This window comes from Patagioenas fasciata, chromosome 2 (genome assembly GCF_037038585.1).
Source record: "Patagioenas fasciata isolate bPatFas1 chromosome 2, bPatFas1.hap1, whole genome shotgun sequence".
Lineage (NCBI taxonomy): Eukaryota > Metazoa > Chordata > Aves > Columbiformes > Columbidae > Patagioenas > Patagioenas fasciata.
This window is the reverse complement of record NC_092521.1, coordinates 162379946-162400623: the sequence shown is the minus strand read 5'-3', so window position 1 is coordinate 162400623 and position 20678 is coordinate 162379946. Positions and strand designations below refer to the sequence as shown.

Sequence of the window (20678 nt, the reverse complement as noted above, 5' to 3'; positions counted from 1 at the left end):
TTCAGAATTTGCCTGGCCTGTTTTGCTAGATCAGACTCTTGGACAATAAGGTCCTCGGGGCAAGAATCATGTTTATTTTTCTGCTTGAATCATATGTGCTCATATACCACAAAATAGCAACTGGTAACTTTTTGTTGGGAGGTACAAGGAAGGAGACTTTCTGCATGCCGGAGATGCCCTGGCTTGTGCGGGTTTAAGTGAAAATAAGGAGGGACATTTCAAAAGTCTAAGGTATTAACCTTATCACTGGTGATTTTCTGTAACCCTAAACATGCAAAAATACAAAATTAAAAATTGCATTCTGTCCCCTCCCCATCTTCTGCTGACCTTCTGCCTCCATTACCTTTATTCTTTAATTCTCTGTTGATTACTTCACCAGTTTATACTTCAGTTTATAAGCCTTGTCCTTTGTTAATCATCAAATAAGATTATGCATACCTTGGGCACACACAAATCATTATTGTCTTCCTACAAACGCCCCACCCTCAGTACCAGCTGAGAACGCTGTTGTGAACAAGCTCAAAGGATCAATATTTTGCATTCATTTCACCAGCACAATGGAAACATTTTTCCAAGCTGCTGCCAAGATGGTATCTCGTCCTCTTCTGAGCCAGCAGCCCATGCAGCTGACTTTCAAACGGCCAAACTTGCTTGATTGTAATCTTAAAAGAAATTAAAAATAAATAAATAAACAGGCACAAGCTGTATTTTTAAAGAGCTGTATCGCTCTCCTCGTGCTCAAGCAGGGAGTGACGCGACAGAATGTGAAAGCCAGGGGAAAGAAGTGAGTGTTATTTGTGATGTCCCCCTTATTTCCCCAACTTCAACAATTTCTTTTGCCCAGTCTGGGGACTGGGGAGCGTTGTGGGGAAGTGAGAAAGGAATAGCTCCGCTCTATGTACTCCATATCTTTTTGGCATCAACCAGCATTTTACATTCTTTAAAGCTCTGTTGGCCATTTAAGTTTATCTAAAAATACAATATAGACAAAACCAGGCTTAGAGAAATGAAGATGATAATGGACTTGTAGAGTTCCCTCCCCTAAGCATTTTTTGCTTATTCTGAGCTGTATTTTCCCTCTGGTTCAATACATAAGCAAGCACGGTGCAACAGAACAGGTTCAAAACTGCACATCTCTCCTCCATTGTCATGGAAAGACTTTGGTCTATAATCTCTACTACTCTGTGAATAAACAGGCTAAATGCTGAATAATTTTTGTGTTCCAAAACTGCCCAGATATAGCTGGTAAGAAACTGCCAGCAATCCTATATTAAGCTGCAGCTTTACATTAAATCAGAGACTAAGTACCTGGCTTCTAATCACTAGTAGATCTTACTCTTATGAGAAGTGCTGATCTTCTAGCAAAATAGCTGGATGCTTTAACAAGTCTAAAATTCAGAAATATACTGTGCCATGAGAAATCAGTTCAGTGGATCAAACAAGGCAGTCAAAGCACCCCCTTACATCACGTTACTTATTCAAAAGTTACGTATTTATGAGGCCGATCCTGAGGTTTAGCCATTTTATACCATGTATAGTGCAGGACTTAGGGTGATAAAAGTAACTCAGCTTTAAGCTGCTAAGTCCGTCTTTAAGATTCTGGGGTTATGATTTTGGTACTGATGTGTATCGTAAAAAAGACTCATAGGTGCTGTGGTTTTAATTGTCTTAGCTACTTATAGCCCTGTGAGCGCTGTCAAAGCAGCTGGGGATTGATTGGACTCTACATTGTGGCTACTCATCCTTTCCACCTCACCTTTCTCCTTTTGATCTAGGACTAGGAGGAACAGGAACTGTAGCACTTCATGGCATTAAAATAAATTATCCACTGAGTGAATCCATAGATAGTTGATCAAATTATCTCTGTGGCTGCAGAAAAAGCCACAAGCTGATACAGATACACATTTCCTTGGGGCAGAAAAAATCCTCTTTATGCAATACAATTTCTTTGCATCCTAAGATTGAATCTGAACCCAGCAACCAGAATACAATTAGGGTACCAGTGTTTCAGGAGCTTGTGACTGAAGATTTTTCTTCTAAACCAAATAAGTAGCTTTAAAAATAAAAAGGCAAAGTAACCAATAGAAAATGGCTAGTAAGGTGTTTGTTGCATATTTTAAATACTAAGGGAGAGGAAAATACCAAACGTGATACAAAAGATAAGACTAATAGGGAGAAGGTAAAGTGAGAGAACAGAATATTCATAAAATGGGAGTTGATATTAAAAAGCAGTAGTGCGGTGTAGCTGAAGCTTTCTGGTTTTGTAATATTCAGTTCCAGTCAGTTTGCTGGTTCATTTATTCTTTATGCCCCAGTGAATCTCTATGGACTTTCCAGCCATATGAAGTAATTCTCCTGTGAGCCTACATTCAATTCAGTGAAGCCACCACGTTGCTCTTTCACAGGAGACTGAAATCAAATCAGGTGGGCTCAAGACATTTTTCCATTAATATGGTGTCTAATTCTTACCTAGTTCATCAAAAACTATTCCTTTACGGTGTTTGCAACTAGTTAGATACATGAAAACTGTTGGACGAATATGTACCATTTTTAAATGAAACACCCTTTCACGTGGCCTGGAACAGTTCCCCTAGGGAGAAATGTTGAAACAATGACGGCTTGTTACAGCCTGTAGGATTTGCTAGAGAACAGAATCATCTCCCCAGAGAAGTGCTGGTATTAAGGCACTTAGGCCTGGCCTAGGCACTACAGCACTGCAAGAGCTTCCTTTGCTGGTCAGTGATGGCCATTCTGTGACCACTTCGCTGCGGTCTAAATCAAAGCTGAATCACAGTAATGTCCTGGCACTCTAGTATGTTGCCTTATACCACATGAATGCTGAAGTAGAGAGTTCTTGTACATTTGCAGACTGCATTCCTTTTTTTCCCAGCCTTTTCCCTCCCCTTTTTTAAAGACAACATCAGAATCAAAGAACGCTTTTCTGTTCTCTTCATCAGGTTGAAATCTCTTTAGTCAGCTGGCTGGCTTATGAAGCTCTGACAGGCGGCACGGCTTTTTGGAGAGAGCCGGGCTGGTTCCCAGGCTTCGCGCCAGCACCGGCCAGGGATGTAAGAACCTTTCACGCTGAACAAGTGAGCAGCCCTGGTTTCGAGTTCACTACACTTTGGCTAAGAAACAGCACAAATAACCTTGCAGGGAAGTGCTGCTATTGAGCAGGCAGGTAGATGGAGAAACAATCCTGGTTCTGGCTGAATACTGCAAAACCAGAAAGCTTCAGCTACACCACACTACTACTTTTTAATTACAGCTCCCCTTTTATTAGTATTCCGTTCTCTCACTTCACCTGCTCCCTATTAGTCTTATCTTTTATATCACATTTGATATTTTCCTCCCTCTTAGTATTTAAAATATGCAATAAACATCTTAATCATTTTCTATTGGTTAATTTGCTTTTTTTATTGGTTTAGAAGACAACATCTTCAGTCACGACTTCCTGAAACACTGTTTTCCTAATATATTTGTATTCTGGTTGCAGTGTTCAGATTTGTGGCAATCAATGTACATTACGTCTCCCCCGTTCCGTATGCTGGAGCAGCAAGCACTGTGTAAAATGGGTATGGACTATGTAAAATGGGTATGGACTGTATAAAATGGGTACAGACTGGACTCTTTCAGTCTCTCCTGCATGCTGTATCTGCAGTTTTAGCACAAGCTCAGAGTAAATCTCAGCCTACCTTCTGGCTGAGATGCCTTCTTTTTAAGAATGTTCTGGGAAGTTGCTTCACTCGGAAGTTATTTGGAGAATGGTGGTTCACTACACAATCAAATAGAAAGGGCCATTTGTAAGCATGTTCTGCCTTTGTCACGTCTTCTGAGCAGAGGAAGCCCCAACCTTGTTTTTCACCAAAAGAAAACTCAAAGCAACTCCTCAGTTCGCAGCTACCATCTTTCTCCTTGGCTTGGACTCCTCTCATGCTGGGAAAGAGGAAAACCATAAAGGCCAGGAAATTATGTACCACAAAAATGCTTGTGTTTGCAGGAGACAGGGAATGCTGCTATTTTCATGGTGTCTTATGAAGTGGAAGAAGAAGGAATGAAATGAAAAGTACACAACCACTCAGCTCAACGCTCTACGTTCCACTTTAAAATACGGACAAAGCGGAAATTGGGCAAACAAGTTGGATATTGAATTTGCAACCTCTTTGCATTCCTTTCATGGTTAGTAGTGATGTCACATTAGAGAAGAGTTATCATTTACCACTTACTGCCTGAAGGTTACACAGTATAAACAACACGTGGCCAAAGTACAGAGTCCTGAACTGTGCTGTGACAAATCAAATTGCTCCTTCCCCGTTTAGTGTGGTGCATCGGCGTAGCTTTGATCTCTTATCAGCTGAATTTCTCATTATAACCCTATAAGTCCAGCAGCAGGACCAGGCTCACATGCAGAGGAAAGCCTGGAAGAGCTGCTGCAGTGGTGCGTCACAGCCTCAGCACATCCAGCTTTGGGCACCGCGCAGAAGCGCCTCAGAAACGCAACACCCGGAGTCACTCCCTTTGTCACCAGCGCGAAAGGCTGTTCTGTCCCCGAAGATCTGGTTCATCCCCTGCAGGTGCCTCTCTGCGGGATGCAGACGCAACCAGAGCTCCTGTGCTCCTGACTTAAGCAGCTCAGATAGGTTTCTAAAGTTAGGTGGGATAAATCCAGACCTTAGCGCTTATCACAGACATCCCTTTAGCGCGAGGTTAATTGCTGAGGTTTGTATACTGTCTTGAGATGATACTCGCTGAAGGAGGATCTGTGTCTGGAACTTTTTATTCCCCCTGCCAGAATCTAAGGTTTAAAAATCACATTAAAATATACACTGTTCTAAAGGCTATTAAATCATGAAGGGTTTTGATTACATCTGCTGGGAAAGAAATATTTTTATTCTTTCCTATATGCCTTATCTCTTTGTGAACAGATTTAACCATTCTATGCCACAGTCTCAAACATATAAAAAAAACCCAAGTACAAAATCAGCTTCAAATGCAGTTAACTATAAAAATGAGCTAAGATTAGTTCCAAGTCCTGGTACTGCACCTTCCTATAATTATCTGCTGGCCTGTGTTTGGTTTTTTTAATAATACTTCCGTCTCTGGGTCCAAGGGTTCCTCTTTGCTACTGCAATATATATATATATAGCAGTCATGAATCATTTGTAATAGTTCTGGGATCCGACACATTATCGCCACTAGTTAAACAATGTAATAAGTAAATGAGATTCAAGGTGACAGAGCCCTATAGATAAGAGTCAGCTTCTCATTTCAGATGTCAACGTGGAAGCTTCTCTGTCATTAAACTGAGCATCTAACAGCATGGCCGCTCTGAAACCATTTATCACATAATTCATAGCGTGTTTTAAGATAATTGGAATTGTTATGCCAAACAATGGTGATCTAAGTAAACAGGAAATTGAGTTTGCCTTTTACAGATTTATTTATGGCATGTGCATTGTGAAAGCGTGTATCTGTTAACACATTTGAAACACAGCACTCAAATCAAGGATGTTGGTCTATTTGTAGCTGTCCCAAGTAAACAAAAAAACCTAATGATTCATTGGCAGCCCTGCACACTCACTGTTCTCAGATATAAACGAGGACAAAGGGTAGAAAATAATCAGGTGCTATGCATCCTGTATAGTTATAGATTTCTGTATCTTCTGAACAGGAGACAATTGAGTCAAACATATTGAGTTTCCATCCAGACTCTCTCTCATACATATATACAACCACAACAGTTGATAAATACTTGCTGAGAATTCTGTTTCTTTATTCTGGCATCTTCCACTCAACTTCATATTGTCCAAATCAGCAAATTATTAAAAACAATACGAACTTTTCAGTCTTTCAGTCAGTGGAATGTGCTAAGTTTATGTTGTTTCCCCACTTCTATTCTAACAGGTACAAAAGGCTCCTCTGTAGCTGCATAACACAGATAAACACATTCATATGCAAATAATGTGACAGATTGACTGAAACCTACCAAAATAGCTTTGTGTCCTACAAGCCTTTGAGTTTTGTTATTTATGTGTCCAAGACTATTGGAACTTACATGGAATGGCAGTGAGTTGGCTGGAGAAAAATTAGTCCTGGAGTTCCCTAACTCTAAGTGTAGGATTTATTTTACATAATACTTATAATTATTTACTTTTGCATAGTAGCAGAACAGAAAATCTGTATTTTGCAGGGAGAGCTTGGCTTGCTTAATCTAGAAAAACAAAGGTTGGCTACAGGTACCACAGGATGTAATAAACGATGAATGAAAATAATTATAAGAGCAAATGGTCATAACCTGCCTATGAAAAAAATCTAGGTTGAAAAGCAGAGACTTCCTAACCATTAGAGAAGGGATCCCCGAAACAGGATATGTGAACACTGACCCAGCACCTAAACACAAAGCGAAAGGTTTGGGGATCGCTGCCTGAGCCAGTTCAGATCCAGCTTCTCAGGCCGAGTGGGAGGAAACTTCCCTTTGAAATAAATCACTAAGAAATGGAACAAAACAGAACTTGTAGTCATTCAGCGGGGAAACAGACCTCGGGAACCTTCATGTGCTTTACAGGTCTGGATACAGAAAATGGCAAAGACTGTATATTCTGAGGAAAAAGAGGGAAAAAAAAAGCTGGGGAAAGACAGATGGAGGGTGGTTAACTCTGGTGACAGGGCACGGTTTGCTTGTTCCGTGAGGCAGGGGAACTGAGGACAGAAAGTTAAGGCAACGGCATTAACATGAAAAAGCAAGAAGAAGCAAAATGGCAGAGGAGCACAAAAAGAGCAGGGGAGCATAAAAAGGGGAGGAGGGACATGGCAGCAGCGCGGATGCTGTGGTGGGGAATATCAGAGGCTGGGATTCATCTGTTCCCAGGAACTGCTGAGTTTGGGCATTCCCAGGAGCTGAAGAAACCACTCTTACGAAGAAACCTCGACTGCGTGGGAGGCTGGATAAATACCCTGGGAGTGCTGCTCTCGGTCCTCTCCTCTCTGAGCTGGGGCAGGAGGTGTGAAAGCAACTGGTGCCCTTAGTCACTGGTTGTCCCAGGCAGCTCAGACTCCAGAGGCAGCAGGAACTCAGAAACCTGCAGCTCATACTGTGAATTTCTTTTTGATGTGCTCCCCTTGTCTGCTCGCTCTCTCACCAGCTCTTTTAAGGCAGATAAAAGACAATCCTAAATCAATTTTTATCCTTCTCCGAAGTGGCGTCGCAGCAGTGTACACTGGGATCTGTAGCCACTGCAAAACTCACTTAGGAATAGCACAAAATTTAGTTGCTATTTGGGTAAATCAGCAGGGAAGCTACCACCTTTGGGTTCCCAGTGCCTTGTGAGCTGAATACTGGGAGAAGCTGGGACAAGTCACAGAATCACAGAATGGACTGGGTTGGAAAAGACCTCAGAGATCATCAAGTCCAGCCCTTGGTCCAGCTCCAGCCCATTGACCAGATCATGGCACTAAGTGCCATGTCCAATCTCAGTTTAAAAACCTCCAGGGCCGGTGAGTCCAGCACCTCCCTGGGCAGCCATTCCAATGCCTGACCACTCTCTCTGCAAGGAATTTCTTTCCAATCTCCAGCCTAAATTTCCCCTGGCAGAGTTGAAGCCCATGCCCCCTTGTCCTGTTGCTGACTGCCTGGGAGAAGAGCCCAATCCCCACCTGGCTAGAACTGCCCTTCAGGTCGTTCTAGAGAGTGCTGAGCTCACCTCTAAGCCTCCTCTTCTCCAGACTAAACAACCCCAGCTCCCTCAGCCTCTCCCCATAGGTCTTGTGTTCAAGTCTGCAGTAAAAGCCCGTGATGCTGTTCATCTTCTGTTCCACTGTACGGACACACACACGCTCTAGCCCATCGGTTGTAACACCAGAATCAGTTAATACACAGCACATTTCCCAGCGGCAAACTGGACACGTGCTTTACTTACTGGTTTTGAGGTAGCACAGGGAGCTGGTGCCATGACGGGAGGCTTGGCTGCGCTTTGAGACGGAGGCAAAGAAAACCTCTGCCCTGTGTCCGGAGGTGAAGAACAGTGAATCCGTGTTTCTGGTCTCTCAGGCTCATGTTTATAGGATTCCAGAGGAAATGTGGGCTGCTTGTTCACTTGCGTTGGGGTAGATGGAGAAGAGGAGAGGCCAGAGGCTGCAAACGAGAATAATGACCCAAGATCAGCTCAGAAGAAAAGCTGACGGAAATCTCAGCTTTACAGTGAAACTGTTATTTTTTTATCACATTTCCCCAGGCTAAAAGTGCATATCTCACCTCCTCATTTATGAAAGGGAATTGCTCTGCATTGCTGTTAAAACTCTAATCGTTCAGCTGGTTGAACTTTCTGATCCATTCAGAGGGAAGCACAGTGGCAAGGCCAGAGCACTGGAGGCTTGTGTTGTATTAACCTCCTGTCTGATTGCTGATTTCTAAAATGATCCTCAGCGCTGATTTTACTCTATTGTTATAATTTTAATAGTCCTGTGAGTCCCAGGATTACCTCTATCTCATGGCAAACTGCTCAAGAGCTTTAATGGTTGTTTTTCTTCTTTTTAATTATTTTACCAGTATCTCAGCCAGCAGTTAGAAAAAAATCAGGAGCAGAGGCAAAAAGAAACTGCATAATTCCCATGAACCTCACTCTGCTTTCTAGAAGGCTCCTGGCAATGCCTGTATACAACTAGAATTGTTTTCAGTGGCCTTTGAGGAGAAAGTTCACATCTTTTGCTGAAAATCAGTATCAGCAGCAGATCCTTTCTCTTGCGAGCATCCTGTTTGTATTTGACACATGTATCTATCCCAGCTGTATTTTAGGTGACGTTCGTAGGGCAGTTCTGAATTGTGATCAAACAGATCATTTAAACCATATTTATTTTCCTTTTAAGAACCAGCAGACATCCACATCCAATTAGAAAACTCCAAGTTACAACATCTGTGTTTCTTGTTATATCTATATGTATGTCAGTGAACAAAGGATGGCTCTCTCATGCCAGCATAAATCAGGACAGACCTAAATGCATAAAATCAGAGAGGCTGAACAGAGCTACATATTTTTAAGTGGGCTGCAGGCACCTCTGTGATCTCTGAATTTGGTTCACTTGTACTTCCAGACATTTGTGTAGGTGATCAGTTAGTCCAGAGGGGACTCAAGGGAGCAGATAAGTCAGCATTTAACAAGCATAAAATCCCAAGCCATTCAAACAAGAGTTTGAGAACATGATAATGCACCTTGATGACAAGTCCAGCCTCCACGGGCCCTTCCTTGCAACCCGGGGTAAAGTGCATTTGCACAACTCTACACTCATTACCTTTCAGCGTCACGTTTTACCTCACAGACAGAAATTTCAAAGAAAACTTTGTATTGATGGTGAGTAAGAATAAAACACAGCAATGTCTAAGTTGCTAGATGCAGAAGACTGGAAATCCAGCAGCTCAGGAAGGGAACCTATGAAGAAACTATGAATCCTGACATAGCTGGGGAAGAGTTACCATATCTTATAAATAACGGTATCAATGAGGAATTTAGGTAACTGTAGTTTAGCTATCATTCTTAATAAAAACCAGCCTTTCTTGATGGCCTTTATATATGAAGAGACTTAGGAGAACAGAATTGCTCATCAAGAAACCTGCAACACAAAAGGCTCTAATGCGTTTTATTTGAAGTGGTTCGAGTGGTGCAGTGTAATGTATTTATTTCTTTAAAATAAAATCCTAATTCTCACTGAAAAATTTTAGCTTTGCTGGAAACAAAAAGGACCCCCTACTCAGTCCTTTTCCAGAACTGCAGCTCCCCTCCAGGGAGCTCCATTTAATTCAGTGACCTACAGCAATAACCGCAGACCCACTGGAGAGTGGCTGTTGTGGGCAGATAAAATGCTGCTTCACGGGGTGAGGCAAGAAGAATAACGCTGGTATTTTGAATGTCCTCAACTTCTGCTGATTTCAGTGGGACTGGAGATCGTTCCACATCCTGAAAGATTAAAACACCACCTAACGTGCCCGTGCAGTTTGTGCTTACAGAGAAATTTAGGTAAACAGTTCTGGGGAAGATGCTCCTCTGCGTTTTTATGGATGTACAAATGTTTCCTGAGCACTCAGACTGGGGTTTGAGGTGCATGGCAGCTGTAATCGATGCAAATGTAAAACCACTAAAAGGGAGAAAAACCACCATTAGATCTTAAAGTCCTGCTGCTGGGATGAATTCATTGTGCGCTGATGTATTCAGCAAGTCTACAAAACCCATTTCCAGCATCAACAAGCTCTACCAGAAGAGCTTTTACCAGACATAAGGAAACCACAGATTCACCGTCCTACCAAGGCTGGCCTGCCACGTGTGGAGGACATCTCTAGGACATGGGAGATGTGGACCCAAGGAGGCCAAGGGAGTAACATCTCTTACACCCTGTGAAAGCTGTTGCCACCTCACTGCAGATGTGGAGCAGCACAGCCAGGACAGACAGCGTGGTTTCCATTTTATAAGAACATTCACTACTGCTGAGTCTCCTTTTGGATGCCAGCCTTGTCCACTTGGCTCAGGTTTGTATGGACGATGAGCACCTGTGACTCCAGCAGCTTTCTTGGGAGCAGAACCGTCTGTTTCAACACTTAAAACATCAAGTGCTCAACCTGAGACACGCACACCCTCACACATTTGAGATTCAGTTTTTCTGTGGCTCAGTTTCTGCACAGAGGTGGAGGAAAAAATGTAAGCATTTTTGCAGGTTTAATTATGTAATTAAGCTTTTCAGTCTTTGGTATTTAAAAGCCAACCTCATAGCATTATTGTGGCATCCATGTTATTTACACTTGTACAATACCGAGATTGAAGGAATAACCCCACAGGAAATGTGGCTCAGCATGCTCACAGAGTTTTATAAAAGCCCACCAGATAGCAGAATGAAATCTGTAACACATCCCAAGACTAAAATAAATTCAGAAGTGACCTAACTTTGTATTAACATTAATCCTATTGGACTGCCATCTAAATAGGCAGCATTGATGTAAATATATAGTTAAATGTATGTGCAGTAGCTGCCCTGTTCTACTACAAAATAAGTCCATTGAAGAGACAAGATACAGCTCTATCCCATGGCTGAAAGCATTTTATTTTGGAGAAGGTTGCATAAAACAATTAAGCAGCGACAACTAGCCAAAAATTCTAGAGTCTCCTATAATGAACCCGAAAAAAAACAGCAGTACCAAGGATTCTGGACAAGAAACAACCTTTGAGATTGGCTGCAAACTCTACTGGTTCTGCTAACAAGATGAACTGATATGGCAAGTAACTATCTCTTATGCTAATGTTTGTTTCATCAGACAATGACATGCATAGGGAAATGTGATATTTTCATATTAGGAAACTAAATTGCTCTTCTCTTTTCCATAATATAAAACAAGATTTTTAGAAAGAATCTAGCAGATCAGTTCCTGCGTCACTGGCTAACACAAGGTTTTGTCCAGTTTCCTATTGATCATCTCTGTCCAGCTCTTAAACAGCCCAAGAATTTTGCTTCATTCTGATTCATTGCTGCTTCAGCTGGATCTGCCCGCACATCTTGTGTTTGAACGAGGTTCCTAGGGACACGGTTTAGTGCTAGGGTTAGTTTAGGTTATGGCTGGACTCGATCCTGAGGGTCTCTTCCAACTGAAATGATTCTATGATTCTATTCTGTGATCACAGTTTGGATGCAAGAGCCCCAAGAAAGTGCTGCTGCTCCAGCAGAGCCCTCAGCTCTGGCCCAGTTAGCACACAACACTAACTGGTATTTAGCTGGTCGCAAACATGCAAAAACAATGTTGCTACCTTCGCTTGTTTCTCTAGATATTTGCAATTATTTCTTTTAAATAAAGCCCTTATTTTGCACAGAATTCATTTCTCCACCCACCTACTTGGGCATTCAGATCCAAACCAGCCCTTTGCAGATACGTAACAGGAAAGGACGAAGCGCTACGTTGTCAACCGCACGTTCCCACGGGAAGAAGGGTGACTGACCTCCTAAATTTCCTGCATCCCCCGGGTGACACCCACCATTAGTTCTGTCACCTGCATCTCACGCCTGACCTGGCAGGATGCATCTGGTGGTACGCGGGAGGAAGGATGCTCACAGCCCAGCGATTCCTGCCAAAGCCGCCCTGTTCTATCAGCCCTTTTCCAGAAAGGAAAACAGCCCCAGATCCCATAAACCTTTGAGTCACCTGCCCACAGATGCTGCTGGGGATTTCAGGGATGTGCTGATGCTCCTGGACAAAAGGCGGCTCCGGGTGGTTTGGAATAGGGTCACAGTCCCCTACTGAGGGCCCAAAGGCTGCTCTCAAACTGTATTTTTGTATTTATGCACTTAAGATGAAGTTGCTAAAACTGTTGAGAGTTACTGGCCATGAAAAATAAATCACTTTTGCATTTTAACTCTTCCTAGGAAACACACTTCAGTATTCTCTCGTCCTGTGCTTGATCAAGCAGATAACGCCATTGCTAACACATAAAGCTGTCGCTAAAATAGCTTCCCATAGGGACATGTTCATTCACCATTTAGACTGAAACTTCACAGAAAAAAGAAAAAAAAGGAATTTCCATGTGCAGTGGGGCTCTTTGTGACACTTTTTGTCTGGTTCCTCCCCAGGACAACATTGTCCTTTCATTTCCATTCTTGGGCTGGCAGGGAACAGAGAAGGCGACCGGCTGCGGCTGCTGAATTTTAAGCAGTCGGCAGCACAAGTGAATCCGAGTTGAGCCGGCTGTTCATTAAGCTGATTCACTCTTCAGACACAATACTATGCTAATTATGACATGCAAGCAAATTGATGCAAATTACATGAAATTAAGTTTAATGCCACTAAATGGCGGTAAAACTGTGAACCCAGAAGCAGGTAAATGGCTACTGGCTGTTGCTATTCAAATAGAACTGGGGATATTGACACTAAGTGTTGTAAATTTAAAAAAATATAAATAAAATTAAGCCTGAAAAGCAATCTTCAGAGTTATTATACCAAAACTATGCTAGATACTGCCTAAGAAATGTCCTGCTGTATCTAGCATTTTCACTTACACCCCAGTTCAGGATACCTCCCACCCTACAAGAACTACTGTTGAACATACAGCCTGTATCTGCAACCATATAGCCTATACCATCGCTCCTATAATGGCCACGCCTTCTGGTTCCCCATCTAAGCCCCCTGGTTCTCTCCTCCCTGCATTATAAAGCAAATTTGTTTCGGTCCTATTGAAGCAGCCCCGTGGCTTGTCATGTAGCTGGTACAGCATTCAATGGGAAGTTTACTTGTTGCCAAAAACATCTTTCAGATTTTTTAATTAATGACAGGAAGAGTGAAATACACCCTTTAAGTCATTAAAAATGTTGTGTTCTCTGGCAAGTTTCACAGGGAAATGTATATTTTTGCAGTAAAAATCAAATTTCTTTAGTTCAAACATGGTAGATGAAACTTCTCCTTAAGCGGTCTCAGCCACAGAAACAGCTGAACCTGAAAGCACCAACACGTGCTTTAGAAGCTATTTCGCTTTGTAAAACCTTGGGCAAAGCAGTTTCCAGGACTCAGCCCATCCTCCTCTGCTTGTGGTTTCTTTATGTGCCTGAACAACCATCTGTGGGATCTGCAATGTAACAGCTTTTCCTCTTAAAACCGAGAAAACCAGGAGCTTCTGAAGAGTTTAATTAGTAAAGTTTTGAGAAGCTTTTCTTTCTGAAGATATCAAGGCTGCTCATCAGACAGGGCCTATCCCACCCTGCCCAGAACTGGACATTGGGTATCTCACGTGTGTCAAATGGACTGGAAAAATCTGCAAAGAGTTGACACCTTATGTCAGCGTGGCTTATCAAACAGAACCGAAATAGTATTTCATGTGCTAAGAGGAGCTTTTCCAACCGCGAGGAGGCTGCACCTCCTGTCTCAGACCTTGCAGGTCTCGGTTTTGTGTTGTTTTGCCTTTTGGAAGTGCACTGTGAGGCTCTGGAGATGTTACCGGAGCAGTTGTCGTCTGGCTGATCTGTGTGACGGGCTCCTGGCCACAGGCTTCCAAATTTCGATCAGAATACGTGAGCTGACTCGATGGTCAGGAGAGAGGTGGCTGCCAAGGGCTATGAACTTGGGCGATAGGAAAGCTGCAGGAAGCACTATATAGGATCCAGAGATGTATACAATGATGAATTTGTTGCTTTTAAAGCAAAAAACACATGGGATCCAAATACAGCAAGCAGAGAGCAGAAACCCTGGCACAGAGCATCCCTCCCAATGGGATTTTTCTAGTTCTTGTTGGCAGGAAGGTCCTAACCTGGCTTCTAATTCCAATTTTCCTTCTTCTCCTTTGTCTTGCAAATACTGCAGAGAATACCACGGGCAAATAATTCCTAGCAAAGAAATGGAGATCAGCCATGAGCTTGATGGCAAAGAACGGCTCTTTTTTTTGTTGGTTTGGGGTTTGTTTTGTTTGTTTTGTTTTTGAGACAGCCAAATGTAGGTTCCACTGCTGTGTGACAGCCTGACAGGTCATAAATGAAGAGGTCCTGGTAACGGTTGAGGTAGCCACTGAATAGCTGCCTGAGCCGAGCCAGGCATGAGCAATTAGCTCGATATGTTAATTATATTAAGAGACTCAGCATCAAGAGTTCACCAGACAAGCCATGGCTGTGTCAGAAAACAGGCAATGTGCAACTTGCCAGCTCAAGTGCCAATGAGAGGAGTCAAATATCAACAGTGACCCTCAGCAGGTACCACCACGATGCGAAAACGTCGCGTAGGACCACAAGAAGCAGAGGGAGGAGGTTTGGGTGTGCGTCTCTAGGAGATGCACAGGTGAGCAACGAATGTTTTATCGTCCCGTGCACCCCCTCCCGCAGAGCACGGGCTCGAGCAGCTTGCAAGTATCAGCATTTCGCTTTCTGAATCGTCTGGCAAACTTTCAATCCTGCCACTGACAGCAGAGCCAGAGGAGGCTGTGGGGTGGCACCTCCCAAAGGGCTCCTGCTGGACACAAAGCCAGACCTGCCGAAAATGGGATATGACATTCTACAGCTGCTGCCTGGGGGTAGCTGTGGGTCATAACAAACGCTAACAGTGCAGTGCTACGATACCATATAAAAAGCTGCTAAAATGAAAATCAATCACCCCTCTTCATTCAAACCACGCTGGAAAGACACGTGACATCCGTGCAGACCCCGAGTTTCTTTTCCCGACCCGAAGCAGATGACTGACGAGCGTAAGCCGACCCGTGCCAATAAGCCACGTGCAGCAGTTGGCGCTTATCGCCATCCCGGTAGCTGCTGAAAGAGAAGCCTCCTCCGAGTCCCCGGCCCGTATCGGCACGTTGGCCGGCACAGCGCGGCATCACATGGCAGAGGTTCACATGGTCGCCGGGTATGTGCTGGTCAGGGCCGGCTGCTGGAGGAACAAAGCCTGCAGCGTCCATAACCACCTGGCACTGCCGCCTGCACTTTGTGCTCAGAGGTTTTCACCAAACAACTTTTGTTTTCTGTTTTAGCCAAGATGCCTGTTTGCTAAAGTGAAGATTTAACAGCTCTCCTAGGCTTTCTGTGCTGGTTTGAGCCCAGCTGGGCTAAAAGCTCTCCTGCCATTCCCGAAGGCTGCAAACTGCCCGTGGTGACACTTCAGTGTCTGTCTGTCCATCACTCTGTCCCTCTGCTAGAGGCTGTGATGATGGCTTTCTGTCCCCGCACCCTCTCCTCTGCTTTTGCACGGCAAAACTTCCAAACCGCAGTTGTCGCCATCGGTTGTGTTTTGCCGCTGTGTGCAATGCGCTTCACAAACATAAAAGATAACACAGGCCCTGACCTGAAAGGTTTACATTTTGACAGGTAAAGAGCAGGAAAATTAAGGGGATAAAAGCAGAAGGGGGAATGTTTTATCCACAGTGTATAAAGACAAGTTTAGAAGTAATTACTTGCTTGTTCTGAGGCTTAATTTCACACTTGCAGATCTCAATCACTGCACTAAATGTCAGTGTTTCAAAAGCAGCTGCTTGGGTTGGGGGGGGTGGTTGCAGAATGGAGCGAGTTGTTACTGCTCCTAAGATTTATAATATGCTGATCATTGTAAATGTAAAATGAGGGAACTGAGGCAAAGATTTTCTTAGCTTGCTTGCTCTAAATCAGTGCCTTAACCATATACCTTATTTCTGCTAAAACAGAAGAATACACTGTGGAAACTCAAAACAAAACAAACCAACTAAACAACAGCAACAAAACCCACCGAAAAACCAACACAAATATGTCATTGGTGCCCCAAGTTAATGAAAAGAACAGTCTAAATCCGAGCCTGCAGAACCCCACTGAAATCACTGCGGGTGATTTCATCTGCATGGTACATCTACTCTCTGTGTAACCGAGAGACGGAATATTAATGCGCATAGAAAGCACCGGGATATCCATTTCCAGCGTACACGTGCGGGGCTGGGGCTGGGGAACGTCCTGCAGAGAGAGTTCAGCTGTGCCCGGCGGAGGTTCAGAATAGCAATTTCATTTCTCAGATGATGTTAACCTCGGTTCCCTACTCTCACAATGAAGGAAATAGCTCTAGAGGTGCCAGCAAAGGCATCAGAGTTACGGCAGGACCGTGAGTCTCGCAGCACAGTTTACTTCTGTTTATTTTCTGCAATGCTTACAAGGGCACCGAGGTGAGAGTAATTAAATATTTGCGAAGTCCTCCAAATCCTCGGGAAAGCTGTAGCTGGAGAACGAAGCAGTGATTTGCAATTTCTCTGCTTCTGAAATTCGTGTTTTTCAAACCCTCTGTTCTTCTCTCATTAAAGGAACAAAAAATCTCCCTCATTCCAGCTCTTTTCAAAATTCACCAGGAGTCCCGGCTCTGCTGCAGCCTGTGGCGTTCGCCTCTCCCCGCTGTGTCTGACTCAGACTTCTGTCTCATCATCATTCTTATCTCGCTAACCTGGGAATTAATCTTTTTGTGCGCATATGGCGCAGCAGAGATGGCACGGTGCTCTCTAGCACACCTACCAAAGCCTTCTGAAGAAATAGCTAATGACTTCATGGCCCTTGCTGGATTGAAAATAAATTGCTATGGGTCTGCTGCTGCTCCTTATGCCTCTTGGTAGCATAATTTCCATTTCCTTCACTGGTATTGGATCATGCTTTTATCTGAACATCAGTGCAGTAAACGGCTGCTTTCTCTAGACACCAACCATGAAATAACCCCCAAAACACCGGCTTTCTTCTGCCTTTCAAAACTAGATCTCAAAGTGATGTAGATGACAACTAACCCCCCATCTCTGTCCTTCGGGTTAGTTTGAATTTGGAATGGTTTCCCAATGCAGAACAAACACTCGTCCTGGCACGAGTATGAGGGCAGTGAGAAAGGGGCTGGGAAGGGAGTGGAATCACTTTGTACAGTGACACCACTGGTTTGTACCACTTGGGGCGTGCAGAAAACTATGGCCCAAGTTCTTCTAGCTGCTGTGGATAGAGTTGTCCATATGGGATCTGGTTGAGGGCACAAGGGAGAAAAAAGGGGAAGAGGTAGCTGCACAACCATGTGCTGAAACCACAGCTATATCAAAAGATGTAAAGTATGCTCTGAATTGGGATGTACTTATCTACCACTGGCAAGTCCGTGCTTCCCATATATGAAGAATCAGTTACCATCGTGTTTTCTTCTCCGAGCACAGAAGCTGGGTAAGCTTAAAATCAAATGAAGCCCTGACCTCTCGCTGTGATTCGCACACTCCTACCAATAATGTAAGGACTGTCTTGATACTCACTAATGAAATGAGGCTGAAGAACAACATTATCACATCTGTACCTCAAAACTGCAGAAGGAGCCAGGAGGTACCTCAAGAGGCTATCCAAGGTGTACTAAAATGTACGTAGACAAAGTTTTAGATGCTGGTATTGCCACAATTGTGCAAGTCAAACACACCCAGTCAGCATGCTGGGCCATGAGCACGCAGTCCTGTTCTGCTTGAAGAGAGTTCAGCCAGAAATAAGTCCCTGATTTGTTAACAAAAGCATAAAGGGAACTTTAAACACATACCTGGATAAATATCAGTCCCATGATGTTAACCAATGCTCACCCTGGTATATTTAATGATCCTGTCATTCTGGAGGTCCACCTGCCCGAGAGTAAAATTCAGACTCATGGGAAGGGAGTAAACTCCATTGCACTGGATCGACCAACACCTGGTATAATTTTACATCTCTACGGTCAAGTGTTTATATTTACCACACACATTTCTGATATTTCTGTGTCAACTACACGACGCAAGGTTGGCTTGTGCCTTCTCATCCACATATGCTTTCTTGGCTCTTGATATCTGTCTCCTTCTGCAGACCACGCATCTCCTCTCTGTGCTTCCCGCTAAAAATATCAAATCTAACGCTCCACTTCAAGTCCACTAGAGACTGACGCTATTAAAAGAAAGTTGAGGAATTCCTCACACATTTCCTTTTTTCTAGCTGTTTCGCCTTCTGTTTGCAAGCTGATTTAAACCTTCCTCATCCACTTGTGCGCTCACCAGAGCACCTGCACAGGGGGTGGCTTCTTTTGCCGGCTGCACCGCGGGTTGCAGCTGCAGCCTCCTCTCAGCAGCCGGCTCAGCGGTGCCACGAGCATCTGGCAGGCAGGAGCACCGGTGCCCTTTGGCAGAGCACGCTTACATTTTCCAGGCAGTTTTCCCCTCCGGGAAATCCTTCCCCTCCCTTGTCACCCAAGCCCAGCTTCGCCGCAGGGCCCGTCCCCGGTTGCTGTGACAGTGTGCCCCCAGCACATGACAGCAGTCACATTCCTGGCTTGTTCTGCTCCTCGGAGTTGTCATCCTGCGGGAAAGCGTGTGAAAGCAGTAGGAGCCAAAAGGACTCAGCGTGTTGAGAGTGAGTGCCAAAACAGCACTCATTGGAGCAGGGGACACCTTCATGCCAGACACCTCCCGCAGTGGGAAACGTCATCTGTTAAGCAGATCTACCTTTGCCCTTTCATTCTGCCTTCCCCCTTTACCCCAAATTCTCATCCTTTTCCAGGTGTCTCCCCGAGTCCCTGGAGACTCTGGTCTCACTCCGGTACATCAGAGTCAGCTGTGGACAGGCAGTTCACACCGACACTCCAACTACCCTCATTTCCCACTCGCTCTAATGCCAGGTAGGGATTTCACAGCCATCACTTCAGTCCTCAGACTCAGGGAGACTGAGCCACGTCTGTTCACATACAGACAGCAAAGCGACAAACCCAGAGGACCAGCAGGCTTCAAACTGCAGAAGCCAGGCAAATCCAGTGGCCATAAAAACCACATAAAGGCGAACAGAACGCTTGGTGCTTCCACTGCATCGTGCAAAAGCTCCGTGCATCTCCAGGGATGCACATTTGCCAAGGCCTCGCCTTGAAGTTCGCTACCTCTTTGACAAGGACAACACAACATCTGAAAGCCTGGACGTAAGAGATGCAGACAAAGTGTAATATGAGTGTTAATATACTGCAAGAGGAAAAAGCGGGAACAATTTCGACCAGCTAACACGCCAGAGAAGAAAAGCATGGGCAGGCTTTAAATATCTGACCTCAGCATCTCCTTCCCGAGATGGATCAGTAAGAGAGCTACACCCATTCCTAGAAACAGCTCAGCATTAGAGACCAGCCTGTGGGCGGGGATCTGATCATCTGCCCTACTGTTTTCTGTAATTCTACAATGGTGAAGGAAAGGAAATGTACAGAACACACCTCTGCCCTTTTATTTAAGGCTTTAACCCCTCAAGAATCTGTGCACACAGGGGCAGACGTGGAGAGCGGCTTCAGAGGAGGGAACTGAGGGCAGGACCAGACCTCCTGGGGAAGGGACAGCTCCACCAGCCAGGACCAGCGAGGCTGCTGCAACAGCCCTGCAGAGCCGCTCCAGTGCTGACGGCTCCGGCCTCCACCCCACCGCCCTGTCCACCGACACAGCTGAAACAGACACAGTTCATGGCTTCCAACCATGAAGAATGTTCAACCTCAAACCTTTTGAAGAACAGGAGGCCTTTTCACAGGACAAGTGTGATCCTGGCCAGAGGAGCGGGTGTCACCCTTCTCACCCACCCTGTCCCCAGGCAGGTCCGTGGGACGCCCCGGGCAGGGTGCTGGTTGTGCAAGTCCTGACTCAGACGTCAGGGAGCAAAGCCAACGCTGCAAAGGCCGCGGTGAACAACTGTCAAATGATAAAAGATTTCAGTCACTGCTGACTGAAGCTGGATTTAACCTCGCAGGGAAAGGCTTTGTATCTCATTACCAACCCGCTGTGCCAGTCACCTCCCTCCCCAGCTGCATTGTTTTGACCTCATTTCTGAAAATAAATGATGAGCTGTTTTCTCCTTTTAACAAGTAACTATGGCACTGGGAAGCGGCTTGTTCTCAGTTGTTAAAGCAAGGCAGAGCTGCAACCTGTTCCTCGAAGCACGGGCAGCTTTGGCCAAGAGCATCACTACCCCAGTCCCTGCACACCCCCCAAATACCCAGCACTCTGTTCAGAAAGCCATTTCGATGGAATCTGTTTCCACAAACACACCGTGACAAGTTTTCAGGCGCTTCTGCAAGTAGCAAATTGCTGTATCTCACCCCAGCTCACTGAATATTGTTGAAACTGCATTTGATGCTGGGAGTCATCTGCTTCTGCTCAACACACAATAATCCATCAGTAGCGAAAGACCAGCTGGTTTTAGAGAGTCATCTAGATAAGGGTTTGTGGCTGATGGCT

General features: G+C 44.5%; 1 protein-coding gene across 6 annotated transcripts in view; it reads right to left on the bottom strand.

Moving 5' to 3' along the window:
- Positions 1-20678, bottom strand: part of PRKAG2 (protein kinase AMP-activated non-catalytic subunit gamma 2) — a 237468-nt gene that overhangs the window by 66109 nt on the left and 150681 nt on the right. For all 6 annotated transcript variants that reach the window (XM_071805331.1, XM_065831779.2, XM_065831780.2 and 3 more), the window contains one exon: positions 7917-8131. In XM_071805331.1, coding sequence (XP_071661432.1) covers positions 7917-8131 — 215 coding nt within the window. The remainder of the gene's footprint in view (positions 1-7916; positions 8132-20678) is intronic.